This window comes from Vombatus ursinus, unplaced genomic scaffold, assembly GCF_900497805.2.
Source record: "Vombatus ursinus unplaced genomic scaffold, bare-nosed wombat genome assembly UNPS02014941.1, whole genome shotgun sequence".
NCBI classification, from domain to species: Eukaryota; Metazoa; Chordata; class Mammalia; order Diprotodontia; family Vombatidae; genus Vombatus; species Vombatus ursinus.
Genome location: NW_020954719.1, coordinates 3452657 through 3476972, shown reverse-complemented (window position 1 = coordinate 3476972; position 24316 = coordinate 3452657). Strand labels below are relative to the sequence as shown.

The window sequence follows — 24316 nt, the reverse complement described above, 5'->3', positions numbered from 1 at the left end:
TTTAATGTGTTTCTCCCCTAGTTTTTACTTCTTTTCCCATTTTTCTCTATTGCTCTCATTTGGTTGCTAAAATAATTTTAGGTCCTAAAAACTTTTCTCTCACTTGTCTAAAATTCTTCTTGGACTTGCGTCCAAGCTACATTTTTCTTTGATGTAACAAAAGAGAGATAAAACTATCCCTACTTGCTGATGACATTATAGTTTACTTACAAAATTCTACAAATAAGCAAAAATAATAATTGAGATAACAAATGTCTTCTGCAAAGTTGCAGGATATATAATAAACCCACAAAACATCAGTAGCAGTTCTGAATAATAACATCAGAAATCCAAGATACAGTAATAGAAAAGCAAATACCATTAAAATAACTACAAAATGTAGAAAATATTTGGGGATCATTATACCAAACAACACTCATTACAAAGGTTCAGTTACAAAGTACTCCCTAAATGAATAAAGAGTTACCAAAATAGCTGGAGGAATATTCAATGTTCATGGTAGGTAATGCCATTTTAATAAAAATTACAATGCAGCCAAGGTTAATTTATAGTTTTAATGCTATACCAATCAAATTATCAATGAACTCAATAAAATAGTAAAATTAATTTGGAAAATAAAATATCTAGAATATCAAGGGAAATGATGAAAAATAGGAATGAAAGAAAAATAATACTTCTGAAACTCAAATTACATTATAAAACAGCAAATACCAAAACTATTTCATACAGATCACACAGTCTAGGTAGAATCAGAAAAAAAAATTGATTCTAAGAACCCAGTCTTTTATAAAGTAGAAAACATAAACTACTTAGGAAAAAATAAAACCTCTCTCTCTCTCTTTTATTTTTACCACTGAACCAATTCACAGCTCCACCAACAGTACACTAGTATGTCTGTTTTCCCATAGTCCCTCCAACATTATCATTTTCGTTTTTTCTTATCTTTGTCAATCTGATGGATATGAGAGGAGAAAACTGATTTTTTAAAGACAGACTAAATGTTGGTGAATAAAATTAATCCCAGAGGAATTAAGTTTGATTACCTATAAGATTGTTTTTAATTAATTAATTTTTAGTTTTCAGGATTAATTTTTATAAAATTCTGAGTTCTAAATTTTCCCCGCTCTCTTTTTGCCAAGACAGTATGAAATCTGACATAGGCTATATGTGTATGATCATATTAAACATTTTTCCACATTAGTCCTGTTGTGAAAGACGAATCAGAACAGAAGGGAAAAACCATGAGAAATAAAAAACAAACAAAAAAAAAACAACAAAAGAAGGTATGCTTCAATCCACATTCAGGGTCCTTGTTTTTTTCTCTAGATGTGGATAGCATTTTACATCATGAGTCTTTTGGAACTGTTTTAGATCATTACATTGCTCATCAGAGCTAAGTTTAACAAAGTCAGTCATCACGCAATGTGTCTGTTGCTGGGTACATTGTTCTCCTGTTTCTGTTCTTTTCACTCAGCATCAGTTCATATAAGTCTTTGTAGGTTTTTCTGAAGTCAGCCTGTTCACCATTTCTTATGGACTTTATGTGGTGTGAGATGTTGGTCTATACCTAGTTTGTATGCTATTATTTTTCAGTTTTCCCAGCAGTTTTTGTCAAATAGTGAGTTCTTATTTAAAATTTATTTCCCCCAGTTACATGTAAAAACAATTTTAAACATTTGTTTTTAAAACTTTGAGTTCCAAATTCTCTTCCTACCTCCCTCCTACCTCCCCACCCCCCATTGAAAAGGCAAGCAATTTGATATAAATTATACATGTGTAGTCATTCAAAACATAACCAGTTGTGTTGAAAAAGAAAATATAGACAAAAAAATTCAAGAAAAATAAAGTAAAAAAAAAGTATGTTTCAGTCTCTATTCAGACGCCATCATTTCTTTCTCTGGGGATGGATGGCATTTTTCATCACAAGTCCTTAAGAGTTATCTTGGATCATTGTATTGCTGAGAATAACTTAGTCATTCACAGCTGATCATCTTACAATATTGCTGTTATTTGGACACAGTACATTTCACTTTGCATCAGCCCATGCAAGTCTTTCCAGGTTGTTCTGAGAGCATCCTGCTCATCAATTCTTATACTTTAATAGTATTCCATCATAATCACATACCTCAACTTGTTCAGCCATTCCTCAGTTGATGGGCATGCCCTTGATTTCCAGTTCTTTGCCCCCAGAAAAGAGCTACTATAAATATTTGCATATATAGGACCTTTTCCTTTTTATTTTTTATCCCTTTTGGGATATAGACCTAGTAGTGATATTGCTTGATCAAAGTGTATGCATGATTTTATAGCCCTTTGGCCATAGTTCCAAATTGCTCTACAGAATGGTTGAATCAGTTCACAACTCTACCAATAGTACATTAATGTCTCATTTTTCCCACATACCCTCCAACATTTGTCATTTACCTTTTCTGACCCATTAGCCAGTCTAATAGATATAATTGGCATTTCTCCAATCAGTAGTGAATTAGAGTATTATTTTTATATGGCTATAGATAGCTTTGCTTACTTCATCTGAAAACTGATCATATCTTTTGATCATTTATCAATTGGGTAATAGGTCTTATTTTATAAATGTGACTCAGTTCTCTATGTGTTTGAGAAATAAGGCCTATATCAGAGAAACTTGCTTCAAAATATTTTTCACAGTTACTATTGCTAACTGTATTTCCCTCGATCCTATTTTTTCCCCATTTATTTTATTTTCTATCTCCTTTCACACTGTCCCTCCTCAAAAGTGTTTTGCTTCTGAGTCCTTCCTACCCCAATCTGCCCTCTCTTCTATGCCCCTCCCCAATACTTTTCTTATTCCCTTCTCTTCTACTTTGCTGTAGGGTAATATAGATTTCTATACCCAATTGAGTGTGTATGTTATTCCTGCTTTGGGTCAATTCATGAGAATAAGGTTCACTCACTTCCCCTTACCTCTCCCCTCTTCCCCTCCACTGTAAAAGTTTCTTCTTGTCTCTTTCATGTGAGATAATTTACCCCATTCTACCTCTCCCTTTCTCTTTCTCCCAGTACATTCCTCTCTTACCCCTTAATTTAATTTTTAGATATCCCTTCATATTCAACTCACCCCTATGTCTTCTGTTTATATATACTACTTCTAACTACCCCAATAATGAGAAAGGTCTTATGAGTTACAAAGTCATCTTCACATGTAGAAATGTAAGTAGTTTAAACTGATTAAGTCTCTTATGATTTCCCTTTCCTGTTTACCTTTATGCTTCTCTTGAGCCTTGTGTTTGTGTTTCAAATTTTCTATTCAGCTCTGGTCTTTTCATCAAGAATGCTTAAAAGTCCTCTATCTCATTGAATATTCATTTATTCTTCTGAAGGATTATACTGTTTTGCTGGGGTAGGTGATTCTTGGTTGTAATCCTAGCTCCTTTGCTCTCCAGCATATTATATTCTAAGCCCTTAGATCTTTTTTTTGTAGAAGTTGGCAAATTGTGTGTTATCCTGACTGGCTCCATGATACTTGAATTGTTTCTTTCTGACTGCTTGCAATATTTTCTCCTTTCCTTTGGAACTCTGGAATTTCTTTATAATATTCCTGGCTATTTTCATTTGGGATCTGTTTTAGGAGGTGATCGGTGGATTCTTTCAATTTCTATTTTACCTTCTGGTTCTAGAATATCAGGACAGTTTTCTTTGATAATTTCTTGAAAGATGATATCTAGGCCCTTTTTTTATCATGGCTTTCAGAGAGTCCAGTAATTTTAAAATTCTCTCTCTTGGATCTATTTTTCAAGTCAGTTGTTTTTCCAGTGAGATATTTCACATTGTCTTCCATTTTTTCATTCTTTTGATTTTGTTTTATACTTTCTTAATTTCTCATAGAGTCATTAGCTTCCATCTGCTCCATTCTAATTTTTAGAGAATTATTTTCTTCATTGAGCTTTTGGACCTCCTTTTCCATTTGGCCAATTCTGCTTTTTAAGGCCTAATTCTACTTATTGGCTTTTTGGACCTCTTTTGCCACTTGGCCTAGTCTATTTTTCAAGACGGTATTTTGTCCAGTATTTTTTTATGTCTCTTTTAGCAAACTGTTGATTTGTTTTGCATGATTTTCTTGCATTACTCTCATTTCTCTTCCCAGTTTGTCCTCACTTGATTTTCAAAATCTTTTTGAGCTCTTTCCATGACCTGAGACCAATTCATGTTTTTCTTGGAGGCTTTAGATGTAAGAGCTTTGACTTGTTGTCTTCTTATGAGTGTGTGTTTTGATCTTCCTTGTCACTATAGTAACTTTCTATAGTCAGAGTTTTTCCCACTGGTTGCTTATTTCCCCAGCCCATTACTTGACTTTAACCTTTTTGTTAAGGTAGGTTTCTGCTTCAGTGGTGTAGGGTACACTCTCTCAAGCTTCCAGGGTTTTGTGCAACTGTGTTCAGAGATACTTCTAGGTACCTGTTAGTTTTCAGTTCTTCCAAGGTGGTATAATCTAAGGAGAAGTGTTTGCTACTCTCCTGGCCTGTGCTCTGTCTGAGAACAACACTAGCACTCTTTTCTGCCCTGTAACTATGAGAAGGAAAGGTCTGTTGCACCAGGGTGAGACAAGAGTGCAGTCCGTTGAAAGTTGTGTCAATGCAGACCTGGCCTCAGCAAACCTAGAATAGGCCTTGGGTTTTCTGGCAGCAGTGGTGGTTTCCAGACCTCTCAGTCCACAGACGCCAAAAACAACTTAGAAGGTCAGCAGGACAAGTGTCTGTCTCACCTGGGTGTGAGTGGAGTTCATTCCAGCACAAGCCACACCAGCACAGCCCCAGCCACAGCAAATCAGGAGCAGGCCTAGGGAGTGACTGAGTCATCAGTGGCAGTGGCAGTGGCAGTGGCTGCTTCTGGAGCTCTCACCCACAGAGGCTAAGGGAATCGAACAAGTGGTCAGAAGGAGATTACCGGGGTCTTTTTGCTAACACTGAAGAAGGACTCTGTTGATTTGCCCATACTCAGATCAAGGTCCCAGTCCTAGGTGGTAGTCCCAGTGCAAGGAGGAGCACTAGCACAGCAGAGCTTTTTGCTGCTCTCACATTTATTTAGAGTCATTTTAAAGGTATTTGGAGGGGTTTGGAGTTGAGCTCAAGTGATTCCCTACCTTTACTCTGCTATCTTGACTTCACCCCCAAATAGTGATTTCTTATCCCAAAAGCTGAAGTCTTTGAGTTTATCAAATGCTAGGTTACTATGGTCATTGCGTACTGTTTCTAGTATACCTAATCTATTTCACTGATCCACCACTCTATTTCTTAGCCAGTACCAGATAGTTTTAATGGTTACTGTTTTATAATATAGTTTGAAATCTGGTATTGCTAGGCTACCTTCCTTTGTATTCTCTTGTTCTTTCAAATAAATTTTATTACTTTTTTCTTATCTCTATAAAATAATTCTTTGGAATAAGTAAATTAACTTAGTCCTGCTGTTTGTTGATAATACATAGAAATTTATGTGAGTTTATTTTATATCCCGCTACTTTGCTGACGTTGTTCCTTGTTTAACCTAGTTTTTTAGTTGTATACCATTATATCATCTGTAAAGAGTGATAAATTTATTTTCTCATTGCCTATTTTTATTCCTTCTATTTCTTTTTCTTCTTTTGTTGCTTTAGTTAGCATTCATTTCTAGTACAATATTGAATAGTAGTGATGATAATGGACATCCTTACTTTGCTCCTGATCTTATTGGGAAGGCTTTAAGTTTATCCCCATTACAGATAGTGCTTGCTATTAGTTTTAGATAAATATTGTTTATTATTTTAAGGAAAGCTTCGTTGATTCCTGTACTTTCTAGTGTTTTTTACAGGAATGAGTGTTGTATTTTATCAAAGACTTTTTCTGCAGCTATTGATGTAATCATATGATTTTTATTGTTATTGTTACTCATATAGTCAATTATCCTGATAATTTTCCTAATATTGAACCAGCCTTGCATTCCTGGTATAAGTCTTTCCTGGTCACTGCATATAATCTTTGTAATATGTTGCTATAATATCCTTACTAGTATTTTATCAAAATTTTTTGCATTAAAAGGCATTCTAGAAAGATGGCAGAGTAGGTCAGAAATTTCCAGGCTGTCCGGAATTCCTCCATGATCAGACAGAAAATTGCCACAGAATGAATGTAGAGCAGCATAAATAAAGAGGTAAAGCAGTTGTCCTCCTAAGATAACTTGAGGGGACCTCAGAAAAGGCAGGACCTCCAACGGCTGACTTTGGCCTAAATAAAATGTAGCCATCTCCAGGCTGACTCCACTGAATCAACAAACAGTACACTGTGGAGCAGCTCTGTCAGGAGGCCTTGACTAGGCCTCAAGAAATTTCACCTCATTTACTGCCTCAAGAAATTTCACAGTTTAGGAATAAATAAGAGATAAATAGCAAAGTTAGGTATAAAATGAATTATTTTGATTACATTAAATCAGAAAGGTTTTGTATAAATAAAACAAATATAGCCACGATCAGAAGGAAAGCAGAAAATTGGGGGAAAAAATTTATAAATTGTTTCTCAAATAAAGGTCTCATATCTAATAAGAACTTTGTCAAATATTATAAGAATATGAGTCATTCCCCAACTAATAAAAGATCAAAGGATATGAACAGGCAATCTTCCAATTAAGAAATCAAAAATATTTATAGCTATGTGAAAAAAATGCTCTAAATCACTATTGATTAGACAAATGCAAATTAAGACAACGTTGAGATATCATTTTACACGTACTAGATTGACTAAAATGATTGAAGGGGAAAGTGACAATTGTCAGGATTGTGACAAAAATTGGGATACTAATTCATTGTTGGTGAAATTATGAACTGATTCAACCATTTTGGAAAGCAATCTGGAATTATGCCCAAAGAGTTATTAAACTGCCTATGCCCTTTGACCCAGCAATACCACTACTGGTCTGTTTCCAAAGACGATTAGGGGAAAAGGAAAAAAAAAAAACAAAACTGGGTGTTCTAAAACGTTTATAGTAGCTCTCTTTGTGATCGCAAACAACTAGAAATTACAGTGATACCCATCAATTGGGGAATGGCTGAAAAAGCTTGTTATATATATTTTGATGGAATACTACTGTGCTATAAGAAATGATGAGCTTCATGATCTTAGATGGACATAGAAAGACTTGCATGAAGTAATGAAGAGTGAAATGAGCAGAGCCAAAAGAACATTATATACAGTAACAGCAGTATTGTTTTAAGAATGACTTTGATCAAATAAGTTATTTTGACTATTATAAATACCCCTACAAAGGACCTATGAACAAAGATGCTGATAAATATGTATGTATAGAATAATTGTATATATATTTGTGTCCAATGATAACCATCTCTGTTGGGGGGGAGAGAAAGAAAAGGGAAAAAAAAGAAATTTACATGATAACCTTGTCATATATCTAAAAGGAATAGCAAGTTGTACATAATAGATTTGCAGTTTCATGTTCAATCTTTTTTTATATTGTTATGAAAATGCTTGTTTTATTCCGTAAATGAAAATAAATAGAATTGTAAATTTCTTGTAAATTAAAAAAATTTGCATTGATAGTCATTAAATAAATTTGTCTCCATTAACAAATATTTATTAAGCTACTGTTATGTGCCAGGCACTGTGCTAAGTGCTGGGGATGCAAAAAGAGGCAAAAGACAGTACCTTCCCTCAAAGAGCTTACAATTTAACGGGGGAGACAACATACAAAGGAAGGTATTCAAAACAAGTTATATGCAAGATAAATAGGAAATAATTTAGAAAGAGAAGGTTCCACAATTAAGAGGAGTTGGGATAAGTTTCCAGTAAATTAAAGAATTTCAGTTGGGACTTTAAGGAAACCAGGGAGGTCAGTAGTAGGAAAGGAGCTGGGAAAGTATTCCAGGCATGGGGGACAGCCAGAGAAAATGACCACAGCCAAGAGATGCAGTGTCTTGTTTGAGAAAAAGCAGAGGCTAATGTTACTGGATTGAAGAGTACATGATGGAGAGTAAGGTATAATAAGATTGGAAAAGTAGAAGGGTGCTAGGTCTTGAAGGGCTTTGAATACCAATCAGAGGGTTTTATATTTGATCCTAGACACAGTAGGGACCCACTGGATTTTATTGAGTAGCAAGGGTGATGTGGTCAGACCTATGCTTTTGGGAAATCACTTTAGTGGCTAAATGGAGGACAGATTGAAATGGGGAGACTCAAGGCTGGCAGAACTACCAGCAGGCTATTGCAGTAGTCGAAGCATGAGGTGATGTGGACCTGCACTAGGGAAGTGGCAATGCCAGATGAGAGAAGGGGACATGTTCAGGAGATCTTGCAACAGTGAAATTGATAGGCCTTGGCAAAGGATTAGATAAGGGGGGTGAAAAACAGTGAAAAGTTGAGGATGACTCCAACTTTGTGAGCCTGAGGGACTAGGAGGATGGTGTTGCCCTCTTCAGCAAGTTATAAGAAACAGGATTTGGAAAGGGTTCAGGAGGAAAGATAATGAGTTCTGTTTTAGACATTTTGAGTTTTAGATGCCTACTGGACATCTAATTTAAGATGTCTGAAAGGCACTTAGAGATGTGAAATTGGAGGTCAGCAGAGAGTTTGGGGCAGGATAGGTAGATTTGAGAGTCATCAATGTAGAAGTGGTAATTAACTCCATGAGAATTGATGAAATCACCGAGTGAAATACTGGCGAGAGGAAAGAAGGTCCAGGACAGAACTCTGAATGACACCTACAGTTAGTAGGCTAAAATTCCTTCCAACTCTGGTGATTTATGTTTCTATCTGGAAAAATGAAATGTTAGTCTCTCTTGAGACACTAGCTATTTGGTGAAAATATGTTGGTTCCAGGTGTTTAGATATTCCACTTTTTGAGGGAAGCATTTCATTCTGCCCATGCATAACCATTTAAACAGGTGTTGTTGCCATTTTTAGTTGCATAACATAGCCAATTTTAGCTTCCATAATTGAAAGCAAACCTCCCTTCCTTGTTTATAAAAAGAAAGATAGTGTTTTCTTACATTTCTGGGTCCAGCTGGGAGGCAACAAGTATTTTGAAAGGATTGACATAGTGTTTTCTTGCTTACTTCTCTAAGTGGAACAAATCTGTTTTAAAGATGTGCCAGACAGATGGTATTACTATTATTTTAAGGCTCCAGTGGTCAAGTGCAGACCATAAAATTCTGAAAGATGAAGAAGGATAGTATTATTTATTTTTGGTGGAAGAAGTCTATTCACACAAAGTTGCATTTGATTAAATACTGTTTTGTCCCAATTTTGTATACTAATACTTTCCTAATATGAATTAGGTATGCATCCGAGCTAAGAAGTAACTTACTATTATGCACTCAGTGTTATCAGTAATTGAATTGTTTGAATGGACAGAAATCAATGTTCAGACTTTATGGGGACCACAAAATCAAATTTGCACACATATGCCATATGTATATATTCATGTACATCATTTATTTCTTTTAATTCATTATCAACAAAGAAAGAATCAGTCTATTGTTTTCTCGTCTTCTCCTGAGATTTAAAGGTTCTTTCAGGTGATAATGTGTTATAATTATATGAAAAATGACTTATGTAAAATAAATAATATTTAAAGTAGTCATTGATCTTAAAATCCTCCTGTTGAATTTTGTTAGATTAGTCAGATTGTTAATATGGCTAAAAAATATCTAGAATTCACTGTCATAAAGGAGAAAATAATTGTAAGGTGGACCTTTTCAACTACAGGGCTTGTCAGCACTGTAACTCCATTTTGGAACTGTTCTGATAATTAGGACACGTTTCCTGATATCATGTGATCCATTGCTCCTGGTTCTTTCCTCTGATTCCAAACAGTCCCCATTTGATTTGTCCTCCACGTAAGAGATCTTCAAACACTTGAAGAAAGCTATCACACTCTCCGTGAATATTATCTTCTTTAGGCTAAACATATCTAATTCCTTCAACAAATCCTCAAATAACATGGACTCAAAGCCCTTCATCCTAGTAGCTTTCTTCTGGACATGACAGTTTTTCAGTGTTCTTCTTAAACCATGACACTCAGAACTGAACACAGTATCCAGATGAGGTCTGATGAAGACAGTACCATGAGATCATCACCTCCCTAGTCCTAGAAACTATGAATCTCTTAATGCAGCCCAAGTTCACATTAGCTTCTTTAGTTGCTACATCATAATACTCATGTTGAGCTTGCATTTCACTAAAATCTCTAGATTTTTTTTCAGAACAACTTCTGTCTAATCATACTTTCTCCATGTTGTACTGGTGCAATGGATTTTTCAAACCCAACTAATTTTAAATCTATCTCTACATAATTTCATCATTTTCGATTCATGCTCTTATCTGTCAAATTCCTTTTAGATCCTGATACTATCCTCCCAGCTTCATTTCATCCACAGATTTAATAAGCATGCCTTCTATGCCTCTATCTAAGTCGCTGATAAAAATGTTTAATAGCACAGTGCCAAGCACAGATTCCCAAGATACTCCTCTGGAAATTTCTTGCCATATTGACATTGAAACATTGACAACTGCTATTTGAGTGTGGTCATGTAGTCAGTCCTAAATCCATATAATTATGTTATCATCTAGTCCACATCTTTCCATCTTCTCCACAAGAATAAGAGATACTTCATCAAAAGCTTTGCTAAACTCAGGAGAGTCAGCCTAGAGGTGTTTATGTATCTAAGGCAGAATTTGAACTCAGGTCTTCCTGACTCCAGGTCCATCCACTCTTAAGATAGCTATTTAAATCTTGAAAAATCAATTTAGAAAAAAAAATCAGAGAGAGAACATGCAAAAAAAAATGATCTGAAGAACCATAGAATCATTCCAGGCTTTAGACCTTTATTTATTAATGATTTTTGTAAACCCCTCAATAGTTCAGTGAAAAAGGGCACTGGATTTAGAATCCAAGTCCTATAATATAATTAAATACTTTAGTTGTTTCACATTTGAATGCAGGTGGTTTAGCAACTACTGTTTTTAATGAGAATAATTTAAGAACTAATGGAAGCATAGGATCACATATTTAGAGTTTGAAAAGACTCCGTTTTACAGATGAGGTTAAATTAAGATCCAAAGAGATTAAGTGATTTGTCCAAGACCACACATATAGTAAGTGGCAGGACCAAGATTTAAACCAAGGTCATTCAGATCTAAATCTGTCATTCTTTCCATTATGGATTCCTTTCTTTATATGTTTAAGAGAGCCCTATAGTACACTTTTCTATTGTGGAAAACCAGATAATTTCTCTGTATTTCTCTTATACATTATCAATTGTTAAAGGTACATGACTGAATAGAATAGCTCCCCCTTTCACTATAAGCCCATATATATACTATAGAGAGAATTATTGTACTCTTCAATAGACTATGAATATGGATTCCCACCTAAAAGCTTCACTCCATCCCACCTGCCTCTTTCTACCAAAAACTTGTAGCTTTAATTTTTAAAAATCACCTTTGAAAGTTTTAACCCTAATATAATGTGTCAGCAAATTATAAATGAATACAAAGAGTTTGAATCCCAATGACATTTTTAGTTGACTAAATTTAAAATATACAGCAATGCAAAAACAGTTTTACTTACCACTTCATTGTACATCCCTGTGGTTCATTTGCTAGTTCTTTGATTGTGCAGGCAAATAGGATTGGATTTAAGATAGCATAGCTGTATGCATATCGTCTTACAAGAAGTACTTCATAGCATTTCTTTTTTTTGTTTGTTTTTGTTGTTGGGTTTTTTTTTTTTGTGAGGCAATTGGGGTTAAGTGACTTGCCCAAGGTCACACAGCTAGTACGTGTCAAGTGCTTGGTCTGAGGCCAGATTTGAACTTAGTCCTCCTGACTTCAGGGCTGGTGCTCTATCCACTGCTCCACCTAGATGCCCCCATCATAGCATTTCTTACTAGAAATCTTGACTAGACTGTAGTCTGCACCAAAAGAGGAAATATCCACATCAGTGAGATCACAGATTCATTGAAAGATGGCTTCATATGAGAGTCTATAATTTATATTGGTTCGTCCTTCCCAGATGATTTACTGTAGAGCCTTAAAACTAGTGTAAGCCTTCTATTTTACAATGGAAATGATTCAGGAAAAAACACAGATGATTCAGGAAGAGAATCTCCTCACCCTAAGACTGCTTAAAAAATAATCCTCTATTCTTTAGTTCTTGCCGCTAAGATCTTTATGCCAATTATTCATTTATTCTCCAAGAGCATCTGTAACTCATCTTGTGCATAATGGGAAGTTACACAGCTTTTTTATATGTTGACATTTTAGAACTATCTAAATAATAAGATAGACTTGAAAAGTACTTTAAAGTTGAAAAGTACATTCATACGGTGAATCGGAAATGTGGACTTTGAACAGAAAAGCTTCATAGCAAATGAATGATGGCCTGTGAATGTTCTGGTGAAGAGGTTAGGTCTGAGTTCTCTGAAGTTCAGGATTGAGGTGACTGGCACAACCCTAGTTCAAACCACTGTTGAGACTATATTGGATCCTTGAGAGTAGTGTTATTCTGGACCTGTATTTTATGGAACATAGCTGCCTAAAAAGTGGTTCAAAGTCACTCCTTGAGGTTGATTTACAATATTGATTTTGTTATATTCTCTGAGAGGGAGGATTTTTATGTCTAAATTTTAGCTCTTTTGAGCAAGGGTTCTTTAACTTTTTTGAGCCATGGACCCTTTGGCAGTTCAATTAAATCTTTGGATCCTTTCTCAGAATAATGTTAAATGCACAAAATAAAATACATCAGATTACATAGGAAACCAAGGTTAGTGCAAATAAAGATGCAATTTTTCCCCATATAAATTCATGAGCCACCTGAAATCTCTCCACAGATTCCTTGAGGGCCTAATAGACCCTAGGTTAAGAACCCCTGCAATAGAGGAAAACTCTTATAATACCAATGTACTTATATGAAAAGAATATCCTGCCATAAAAACTGTTAGTGGTAGAGAACCAAGTCATAAGAGATGAACTATGAAAGCCTCCATTAGTATAGAAGAGACTATGTCTCATGCATGGTAGTAATGTACCTATGTGATTATCATACAATGGCAGGTAGAATTCGTAAACAGAGAAGAAAAACATTGTATGATATAAACACATATTTTTAAACATTAGGATACTAAAGTGTACCAACAAATATCATTAATCTATGACTGAGTCTTATCTCTTTGGCCATGATATTCTGGTGGCTAACCTAAAGGAATAACTAATAGCTAACATATAACACTTCAGAATTTGAAGAGGGCTTTATGTACTTTATCTCATTTGACCCTCATAATAACCCTGTGAGATAACTTTCAGACATTCTTATACAAACTTTACAGGTGAGGAAACAAACACTCTGAGAAGTTAGCTAATTTACCAATAATCACACACAGTACAGTTTAGAGGCAGGATGTGAACCCTAATCTCTTTTGACTCCAAGTCAAATGTCTTCTTTGACTCCAAGTCACTCATTCCACTACACTGCCCCACAGAACCATGCCATTATAAATATGTTTGTGTATTAGGATAAAAACAGAAAATGGACCAACTCCTTCAATCTACATGTGAATGAATAGGGGGGAGAGGACAAGCATTTATATAGTACCTACTATGTGCTAAGTGCTTATCTCATTTGAAGCATTTTTTTATCAGATTTTTCTGCAAGATAGTTGTCATTTGGCTTTGGAGACCTTTCAGAGTATCTCAAGAAGGAAAAGTAGAGTTACGTTTATGATACTCCAGAAAAGAGTTTCTAACCTATCAGTTGTCATAATAACAGTGAATTTGTAGTACAATCATGAGCCTATAGTAGTATTCTTAAACGTAGACATTCACACCAACTTTGCAGACATCAGCCTATCATCATGAATTAGATATATTTTTTGGAAGTGTGGAAAATCATGTTATCTTTGTGATGCTGGGCAAATTGCTTAACTTCTCTGAAGTCTCAGTTTTCTCACCTGAAATATGAAAAGGTTGGCCTATATTATTTCCAAGGAATTTTCCAGCTCTAAGATTCACATGTGCATAGTGTATGTGTGTGTTTCTGTACTGTGTATATGTATTCTCAAACCCCTAGATATTGCTGCTGCTTAAGGATAAGATTTTCCTCTCCCCATCCAGTTTAACCCTTATTCCTGCTCTTCTCTAGTGCTAACCCTTCATTACACTCAGACCCATCTCCTCACTGTGTCTTATACTGTATGCTCATTCCTACCTATAAGCTTTTGTTCATACTTATTCTCTCCTCTAGATTTTTTCCTTCTTTCCCTTTTACCTATCTAAATTCTACCCACTTTTCAAGACTCAGCTGAAGTCTCATCATGGAGTCTTTCCTCTCTATTCCTTCTCTGAATTCTAGTTGCACTTATACTCAGTATGATAAGTTTGATACAATTTGTCTTCTCCATCCCCTTTTTCCTACTTGCATTGCCACCACCATAGGTGAGACCCTATGCATAGCCTCAGCTAATGCTTATTAGCCTCCCAATCAGTCTTCTTGCTTCAGTGCTCTCCCCCTTTCCAATCCATCCTCCATACAGCTGTCAAAGTGGTATATGTCTAACCATTTCATTGCCATGCTTAAAAAACCGCAGTGGTTCCTTATCATCTGAATGACAAAATATGAACTCCTCTGGCATTTAAAGCCCTTCACTACTTGATTCAAAATCTAATTTCTGGGATTAATAAACATTCATTTTTCATTCATCATCCACTCAATTTTCCAGTCCAGTTGCTTCTCTTCATACCCAACATTTTACTTACTGTTTCCATGCCTTTGCATAGGCTGTATTCCATATCTAAAATGCACTTCCTCCTCAGTACCACCTATTAAAATTCTCTTAAAACACTCACTTCTTTCAAAGTTCAACTCAAGTGACTCCTACATGAATCCTTCCCAGATTCCCTAGCATATGCATACCCCATTATCCAGAAATAACTTTGTACCTTGTATATGTAGGTAAAATTTGTGTGTTTTTCCTTTAATAAAATCATAAGGCAGTAAAAATCAAATTATTTCATTTTTGTCCTTGCACTTCCAATCCATATTATAGTGTCTAGTTCAGTGTAGATATTAAATTATTGTTGATTGACTGAATGTTTCATGTTTATCTTCCAGACTAAATTATCCCTGGAGAACAGAGGAAATGTCTTATACTTCTTTTCTTTTTCTAGGAATTTGTTTTAGAATATTTTTCTGGGAATAAGAATTTTAAAGGTCCAAAGGGCATCTTTCTAATGCTATAATTTATGAACCACCACCATTGTGCTTCCTTGAAAACATGATCAATTGCTATCAATTAGCCAAAAAGACTTAATTAGCCTTTAGAAATAAGTATTTACTAAGGTATTATAGTAACAACAGGTGGTACAACACATTCTCCCAAAAGTATGTGACACATACTTTCCCACTGGGAGAAATTGGCACAAGCTTAGAAAGTACATATGAAAAAGTACATAAATCAAAACTCACAGTGAACTTTTCTCCTCTTCATAAGGGTACCCATGAAGTGTCCTTGAAGTCTGGTGTCACCCTTCTTCCCACTTTTCTTCAGTATGTCTAGTGATTTCCTAATGCAGATACTTTCACCAGCTACTGCTATTCCAGGACATCGATGAACAGTCCAGATCACAGGGGCAGGAAGAAGTTAGGGAATAGACACAAACTTTCCTCCAGCAAGTGATTTCCTCTCAAGAGTTTGAATGGAACTGCTGTCTTCTCTAAGCTGCCAAATGTTTCAATTCTGGATTCCAAACTGGATTGCTATTTATGTAGAACCTACAGTGTGCAACTGAGTTTCTTCTAATCCCAATACACCTCCTGTAACACCTACTTAAAACGCCTTTAATTAGTTGATTCAGTGGAATTGTCTAGTCCTTGTTCACATCTAGCTTATGCTTCTGATTCATTCAGTCAAGAAGTTGGGATAACCCTCATCATTTAACTTGGAATAGGTAGTATACTAACAAAGCAACAATAGTCTTGCAGCAAAGTTTATTTGTAGTTTGAAAACAAATATTTCCTCTTATGAATGTTGTTATATGGAAAACCTCCCTGTACCGTTGTTTCTCTACATCATCAAATTTGGGCTTTCTTTTATCTTTATATCCTTGAATCCTATTTGGGTGTTGTTATTTAATCATTTTTCAGTCATATCTGACTCTTCATGACCCCTTTGGGGTTTTCTTGGCAAAGATACTGGAGTGGTTCACCATTTCCTTCTCCAGCTCATTTTACAAATGACAAAATTGAGGCAAACAGAGTTAAGTGACTTATCCAGGGTCACACAGCTAATGTCTGAGGCCAGATTTCAATTCAGGAAAAGGAGTCTTCCCAACTATAGTCCCAGCCATCTTGCTGAATACTGAAGCCCTATTATCTATCTATTTACAGTATATGTGTATGTGTATACAAACAATATGTATATATATAAAATGTATACTTATGTAACATATAATCATATAATATATGAATAATATAATCATATAATATATAATACAATTATAATGCATGTATATGATATATAAATGTATCTTATATGTTTATAATTTACATACATATTATAATTTATACACACACATATATAGATATAGAAATAGATATAGATATAGATATACATTTATAATTAAACTGAGTATTTGCCAGATATCCATTTATGCTTAGGATTTTTCAAGACGTGTTAAAAATCTGTACAAAGATAAGTTATAAACATGACATCAATAGTCATCAGCTTATTTCTTTCATGTCTTATTGTATATTATGCTAGCAAATCAGGCAACCAGTAAGCTTTTCTTAAGTGCTTACTATGTGCCAAGTGCCAAGCACTGTGCTAAATGCTAACGGTATAAAAAAGACGTAATATAGTCCCTGGCCTCAGGGAGCTTGTAATCAGTAAGCAAACAAATATGTAAAAATAAGCTGTATGCAAGATAAATATGAAATAATTAAAAGAAGGAAGGCACTAAAATTAAGAGGGGTTGGGGGAAAGGGTTGGGATTTTTTTCTTGTAGAAGGTGGGATTTTAGTTGAGACTTAAAAGACACTGGGGAAACCAATAGGTAGAGATGAAAAGAGAGAACATTCCAGGCATGGGAGACAACCAGAATGTCTTAAGCTGAGAGACAGGGTGTCTTGTTTGAGGAACAGCAAATAGATCAGTTGTTATCGAATCAGTGTGGTAGGGAGTAAGGTATAAGAACACTGGAAAGGTGGGAGAGTGGGGAGTTAGGTTATGACAGGATTTAAATGCTAGATGATTTGATAGTTAATCCTGGAAGTAATAGGAAACCACTAGAGTTCATTGAATGGGGGATGACATTGTTGGACCTGTGACAATTATGCTAAAGCACAAAAGTATTGAAAGCACAATTAATATATATAATGTCATATATTGAATGTTTCTTCTACGTATGTGATAGTTTGAATAGCAGAATTTGGGGGGAGACATGGAGAAAGGATTCTTAACCAAGGTCTTCATTAAAGGAAATAATTTTATTCTTAAAAATTTTTTTGATTGACTTTGAAATTCTTCATTTGGTGGACATTACTTCATTAGCCTTCTCATTACAGTGTAGCAAGTGAAATGCTAAAGCACAGAGAGTTTGCTTTATTTTACTTTTTTTTGCTGTTGCCTTTTTGTAGCATCCAGTATGGCAACTGCACCCTACCCCTTTCTCTTTCTCTGTAAACCAGCTCATTTATTTCACCTCATTCACTTTGACGGGTCAAAGTGGTTTCTGCTGGCCACAACCATAGCTATGCAGCTACAAATCACTCTCTCAGAGTCCTAGGGATAACCCTGGTATGTGGGGGGGGGGAATATATTCTCTATTATTGTACCTCATCTGCCTCTACCTTTTTCCTTCCCATTTGCAGAAAATTAGTCACAATGATACTATTTACTCTTAAACATGAAACATTTACTAAACAATAAGGCAAATGCAAGAATAATCATAACTTTTATTCAGTAGAAGAAAAAAAGTGGAAATGATCCGAATCTAAGCTTTACTCAATAGATATCAAGAGCAAAAATAATAAAAATATAAAAATCTATGCATAAACTTGGGTCATATTCTCCCACCAATGAATGCAGCATCCATAGGGAGAGTTGACATGTGCTTTCAGAAAACTAGCAGGGGAGTACATAAGTAGGGAAACATAGATCACAGCTCTGGATGGCAAGCTTTGACGTCTTTGGTCTCTTTAGAGTATAATCTGCACCATGAGTCATCTTCTGGGCAAAACCACTTCTCTGCTATCTGGTCCATACAGCTCTCCTGCAGGACAGAGTCATGTCTTTGCTACTCTTAGGCCATTAAAGCAATGACAAGTTATTTTAGCACATAGCTGCACTAGGCAGGATGCTAAGAAAATGTTATGCTCTTTTGATGTGGGAAGTCTGCTTTATCCAGTCAGTTCTTAGCAAAGCTATGCCTTTTCTTATAGCAAGGTATTTGTAAACCCTTGTGTTTCTCTCTCTTGAAGCTCAAATAAAAGAACATAGCAATATGGGAAAACCTCTGAGAGTTTTCCCCTTTCTCAGGCTATAAATTAGATTAGAGTTAGATTAGAATTCTTCCTTTCTCCAACCAAGTAGTTCCTAGCAAAGCAGTGTCTGTCTTCCAGTCACCACAGTTCCCAGTAGAGCAGCTGCAAAGCCTGCCTGTCAACTTTCATTAGTTCCTGTCAACCCCTCTATTGTATCTTATGTAAGCAGTAACTCTGTTTACATACAGATACTTCCCTTGTTTCCCCTGTCTCTCACTCCTCTAGAGCTCAGCTTCATTTCTTGCTTCTGTCTTCAGCACGTTGTCTCCTACCCCATCCTCTTCTCATCTTTGTCTTCTAATACTCTAAACCAGGGCTTTCTCATAAGTAGGGACCTGTCTTTACAACTCTAATTTATGATTTGAAATTCAAAAATTCCACCTTTCCATCATCTGTGACAGAGATCTATAATCTACAATTTTCTATAGGCCTAGTTATCTTATTTAAAGTTAAAGTTATTTAAACCTTTAAAACTTTGAGAACAATCACATGCAAATGAATTGTTGGTTCACAATGTACTGCAGCCATCTTTACCATATTCATCATTCTACTTTCTAACAAGTCCTTTCACTACATTTATCTGAGGGGCAACTTTCTGTCAGAGAAGTCTGCATCTCTCCTCAACATTTTACCTAAGCTATTTCTTCTTGATTTTGTTTGTATTTCTCACATAAATGTTCTTTCTCTGCCTTTTTCAGCAACAAAATGTCCACGTGAAAGGGATCATACTTTGCATTTGCTTTTTTACTTTGGGCAGGACATACTGGTTAAAATGTAAGTGCAAATCTAACATAACAGGTGGATAAAGACCAGTCAAGCACTTCTTTTCATTAAATGGTTATGAAATTTAAAGTCTGCAAGAATCACTGGACTCCTGCTGGGCCTCTGTAGGCGCCAACAAACTGAAACCATAAAAGGATGATTAAAATCAAAAAAAAAAATGAAAGCAAAACGATTTATAAGACCCAGGCCCCCAAATTCCAACTTTTTTCAGGAATCCCTAACAACTATGTGACAGCTGAAACAACACAAAATGAAGATGAAAACACAGTATTTTATAGCTACCCCATCACTAAAGAAAAATAAACATCAAATCTGAAAATATGACACCAATGCTCTTAGTAGAAATTTGACAGCATTGTGTCATAAAGTACTCATCTTTGACGCACTTTGAAATGAAAGCCACAAATACAGAATTAAACCCCACATTACAAGGGAAAAAATAGTGGAACAATTTGCCAAAGCCTGTATTGCCTCAATAAAGGATAATAAGGTCATGCATAATAAAATAGAAACTGTTGAAATTCAGGTACATGCCAAGAACATCATGCTGATGGGCTGGCTATGAGAAGAAAAATCCAACATCTTTTTTAAGAGAAAGGTCCCAAATAATGTACCTCACAGACATGGTCTTATATGCCATACATAGAAAGACCCACCAAATTAGATACTCAGGTCTTTTATGTCCAGATACCTATCTTACTCCTTAGAAGGTTTACATATCATGTTGGACGTGCTCAGAGCTTTGACCTTCCATTTATTTAATAGAATTTTTTCTTCACACAATTCTATGGAGAAATGAAGAAAGATATGAAGTGAGCCTAAACTCAGTGCCATTAGGGTCATTATCTTTATAGATTCTAATTCCGGAGTGATTCCTAACATATGCAAGGAAGATAATTGCTATGTTTTATTAAAAGATTCATCAAAATTTTCCTGTCCTTTTGGCCTTTAATTTTAAAAGCTGCAACATATGAATTATGGACTCAAGACTTCAACATAGGTTTGTTAGGTTAAATAAATATCCTGGCAGCAATTATTGGTCAAATACTTGGAGCTCTTTACAAACTGTAGAAATTATTCTAAAATTTCCAAACTTCATTACCTAGCATCTAAAAACCAGCATTCCAGCAATTCTCTCAAAACCCATTTTTTTTTAAAAAAGGAAATGTCACAATGATTCTTCTGGATTTCAATAATATTCAAGGAGATAGTCTAGGAAATTAAAGCCAACAATTGGTTACTGTCCGCTTCCCAACTATCAATAGAGGTGTCTACATAGATATTTTGTATACTTTTGGAGGTCACCATGTCTACCAGGCTCACCACGTATGACTGGATACATAAATACATAGTATTCTGCAAAGTAGTATTTCATTTCTAACTGGTTCATTCAAAACCAAATGAAAGTGTAATCTTGAGATTCCTTTAAGTTAAGGCATTATTTAAGCTTTTAAAATCACTTACATTTCAACTGATTAAATGCCTTGGTATATCATTTGAAAAAAAATTTTTAAAAACCAAGAAAATTTAGTTCCATGTCTCATTTTTGAGCTCTGACACTAAAGTATATAATGAGCAAATCTAAATAGACTACTATGTTACTATTATTTCTCAACTGATCTTGTCATCTCACCACCCAAACCAACTCCTCCTAATTTCTTTATTTTTGCTGATGGTACTAATATTTTCTCAGATTCAAAACCTTGGCGTCATCTTTAACTCCTTTCTTTCCCTTGTCCTGTGCATCCGTAGAGGCAGTCACCATCCTGCCAGTTTTAACTCTATTGTATCTCACATTCATTCTTCACTTACATTTCTCTTGCTACCACTCTAGTTTATGTCCTCATTACTTCTCAGTTGAACTACAGCCATAGCCTCCTAAATGGCAATGAAATGTTCTCCTTCCTCACCTTTGTCTGTCATCCCTGGTTTCTGTCAAGACTCAGCTTAAATATCACATTCTGCAGGAGGCCTTCTTGGTCCTCCTGACCATTTGAGCCTTCTTTTTGACTCTGTGTGTATCTTGTAGGTATTTTTACTTACATTTTGTCTCCCTGATTAATATGTAAGTTCACTGAGGTCAGGAACTGTTTTGTTTTTCATGTTTTTACCTTAATTTGTATCCCTAGTGCTTAGCATAGTTCCTGACACATCTTAAGCACTTAACAAATGATTGTTGATTGATTGATTAAACTCCTGTTTTTATTCTTTATCCCTCCAATCTACCAATGTGTGCTGTAACTAGATTAATCTTCCTAATTAGAATCTTGATTGTGTAACTCCCTTGCTCAAAATCTTCAAATTTTAGCACACAAATATTCTGGGCAGGGTGCTGAGAAAATGTTATGCTCTTCAGTACATATAAAAAAAAAAAGAGTTTGCATTTTTTGGCTTGGCTTTCAAGGGCTCCTGCACTCCCACTACCACATTTATATGCCCTAGACAGAAGTTCAGCCATGCTATTTGTTCTTCCCTGGCCATGGTCCAAGCTTTCAAGCCTCTATTCCGATGTTCACACCATTCCCTCTGTATGTCTTCTTGCCAAAAATCCTCCCTATTCCCCAAAGTCCATCTAAAATGTTACAAAAATGTTGTCTCCCTACTCTGAACTGTTCTTGTACTTTTACGCATACCTCTCCTTCAGTATTATCATGTTATATTCATACCTTATTTCTCCTACTCAGTTTTAAGGTCTTTAAAGGCAGGGACCATGACTTGTTCATCTTTGTATCCCTTATAGGACCTAGTGTAGTTAATTCCCTGCTTATGATAGATGCTTAATTTTTTTTAAATTTAATTATGACCTATAGGGACAGTTGTTTAAAAAAAGTCTGCATCAAGTTAAAAATATAAAAACTTATAGAATGCTAGATTTGGAAGGAACATTTCAACGTAAGTGAATTTTCAAACTTTTTGGTGGTTTTCATAGCCTATTATAATGTCCATATGAACTTACCACACTGATGCCTGTAAACTTTCCCATTGTAACCTCAGTAATGCCTTCTAATTCTCCATACTTCTGAAGAACAGAAAAATTACACACACACACACACACACACACACACGCACACTTTTATGTGGCAGGTATTGTAAATGCTTTCTTTCTGTAATTATTACAACCTTACTTTTTTTTTTCTTAACAGTACTCTAAGCAATTGAGAAACCTACCCATTCTTACACACCTATGTTGTGTATGTTTTGAACTCTGTTACATAGCATGGTAATAGGGTATTCTGTTGGGGTTTGGACAAGAGGTTCTTTTAAGATCCCTTCGATATCATAGAAAGGCATAGAAGGCTAGCCTTACAGCCATGAAGATGTTGGTTCAAGTTCCACTTCTGACAGATTGCTGATTTGTCAGCCTGAGCAAGTCAATCTCTTAGTGCTGTAGGCAATACGTTAATACTGTTGCAGAAAAGGTGCCAACCTCTTTCAGTAGAGGGAGTTTCCTCATCCTGGAGTTCCCTAGTTGATAACTACACCAAACACTCACCCCGCTGTCTGTTACTTGAGTCATTTATTACTTTATTAAATCTCCTTGTAGGTTCTCAAGCAGTCAAGGGATAGGTTCTGTGCAAAATAGAGCACTCTATTGGTATGTTTAACAACATATGCCCTTATCCTGTTTCTGTGCCTTCTCCAATAAGAGGAAGGAGATAACATTCTATTTGTCCAATAAGTGATCATTTATTAAAAGTTTATATCATAAACTTTTACTTTACTTGTTTTTATATCATTTAAAATAGATAATAAGATAGAGTAGCATAATTATAATTCAATGTTAATGCATTATTCAAATCACTAGAAAATAAATTCCTAGTTTTTCTCCTCAAAATAATGTGCATAATACATTTCTTCTCAAGTTGTTTATTTCAGTTGTTCTAAATGGCATTATTTTCTCTTTCTAAACAAAATCCATAGCTTGATGAAGTGATCCGCCAGAGAAGCCTATCAACTTTGGAACTGTTTCTCTCTTGTGCCCAGAAACAATTGAGTTCTTTAATCTCTGAAGAACCAACTTCAACAGAAGGAGGAGAACATGACAAGCTGACCAGCACTGAGAGTGGCTAGATCATTTGAGTCCCTGATTTACATTCTGTGAATTACACAGATGCTTTGCTTTTCTTTTCTTTTTAAAATATTATGGATTATAGTACTGGCTTAAGGATAATACAAAACAATATTTAGAAGAACGTCAGGTGATCTAATTTGTTTTGTTTTGTTTTCTCATTTGCTTTCCTTTCAAGCATAATATGACCTAAGAAAGTAATTGAAAAATACCACATGATCAAAACCTACACTTATGTTGCAAATTTTATAGCCTCCAGTGGCCTTTTATTGGTAAATTTGGCAAAGGTAATGAGCATCGTAACTTATTGCCTCAATATGGCTTTTTACAAGATGCCAGCATGTGATCGTATAATTTATTTCTTCTTCTAGCATAGGAGGAGGCCCAAGTTTCAATATTATTTAGTTACCTCTTTGGAATTTGGATATAAAGATCTGAGTTTTCCTGGCCATTTTTTCAGCTGTTTATAATACTTTTTGCCAGTGAACAGAAAATGAATAACAAGAGGGGAAAAGAGAAATTTAAAGTATTTTATATTAATTTTACTGTCCTGTTGAAACACATGCTGAAAAAGAAAAAACATAATGTACATATATATGTGTGTATGTTTGTGTGTATGTGGTATGTATACATATATATGCATATATATGTTCTTCAAAATGAGAATTGAAATTACTTTCTTATGAAAATTTAACCTTGTGCTTGATCTAATGAAAGAGGGTTCATTTTATTCCTTGAGATCCATGTTCTAGGATTTCAAGTTCTAATAGAGGCAGTAGGAATAGTTTCCCCAGAATTCTGAATGTTCTTAATTTATGATAAGTACCTCAAACATAATAGATTTGTGCCTCTGTTAATAGGCGTTTTTCACATTTTTCAATTTTCACATAAAAGTGATTTTTTTCTGCT

The 24316-nt window shown here is 35.2% G+C and overlaps 1 protein-coding gene across 3 annotated transcripts in view; it reads left to right on the top strand.

The window, feature by feature from the left end:
* CCDC91 (coiled-coil domain containing 91) overlaps window positions 1–23984 on the top strand; it is a 475330-nt gene extending 451346 nt beyond the window's left edge. For all 3 annotated transcript variants that reach the window (XM_027844380.1, XM_027844381.1, XM_027844382.1), the window contains one exon: window positions 23260–23984. In XM_027844380.1, coding sequence (XP_027700181.1) covers window positions 23260–23409 — 150 coding nt within the window. In that variant the 3' untranslated portion in view covers window positions 23410–23984. The remainder of the gene's footprint in view (window positions 1–23259) is intronic.
* The last annotated feature ends 332 nt before the right edge of the window (window positions 23985–24316 follow it).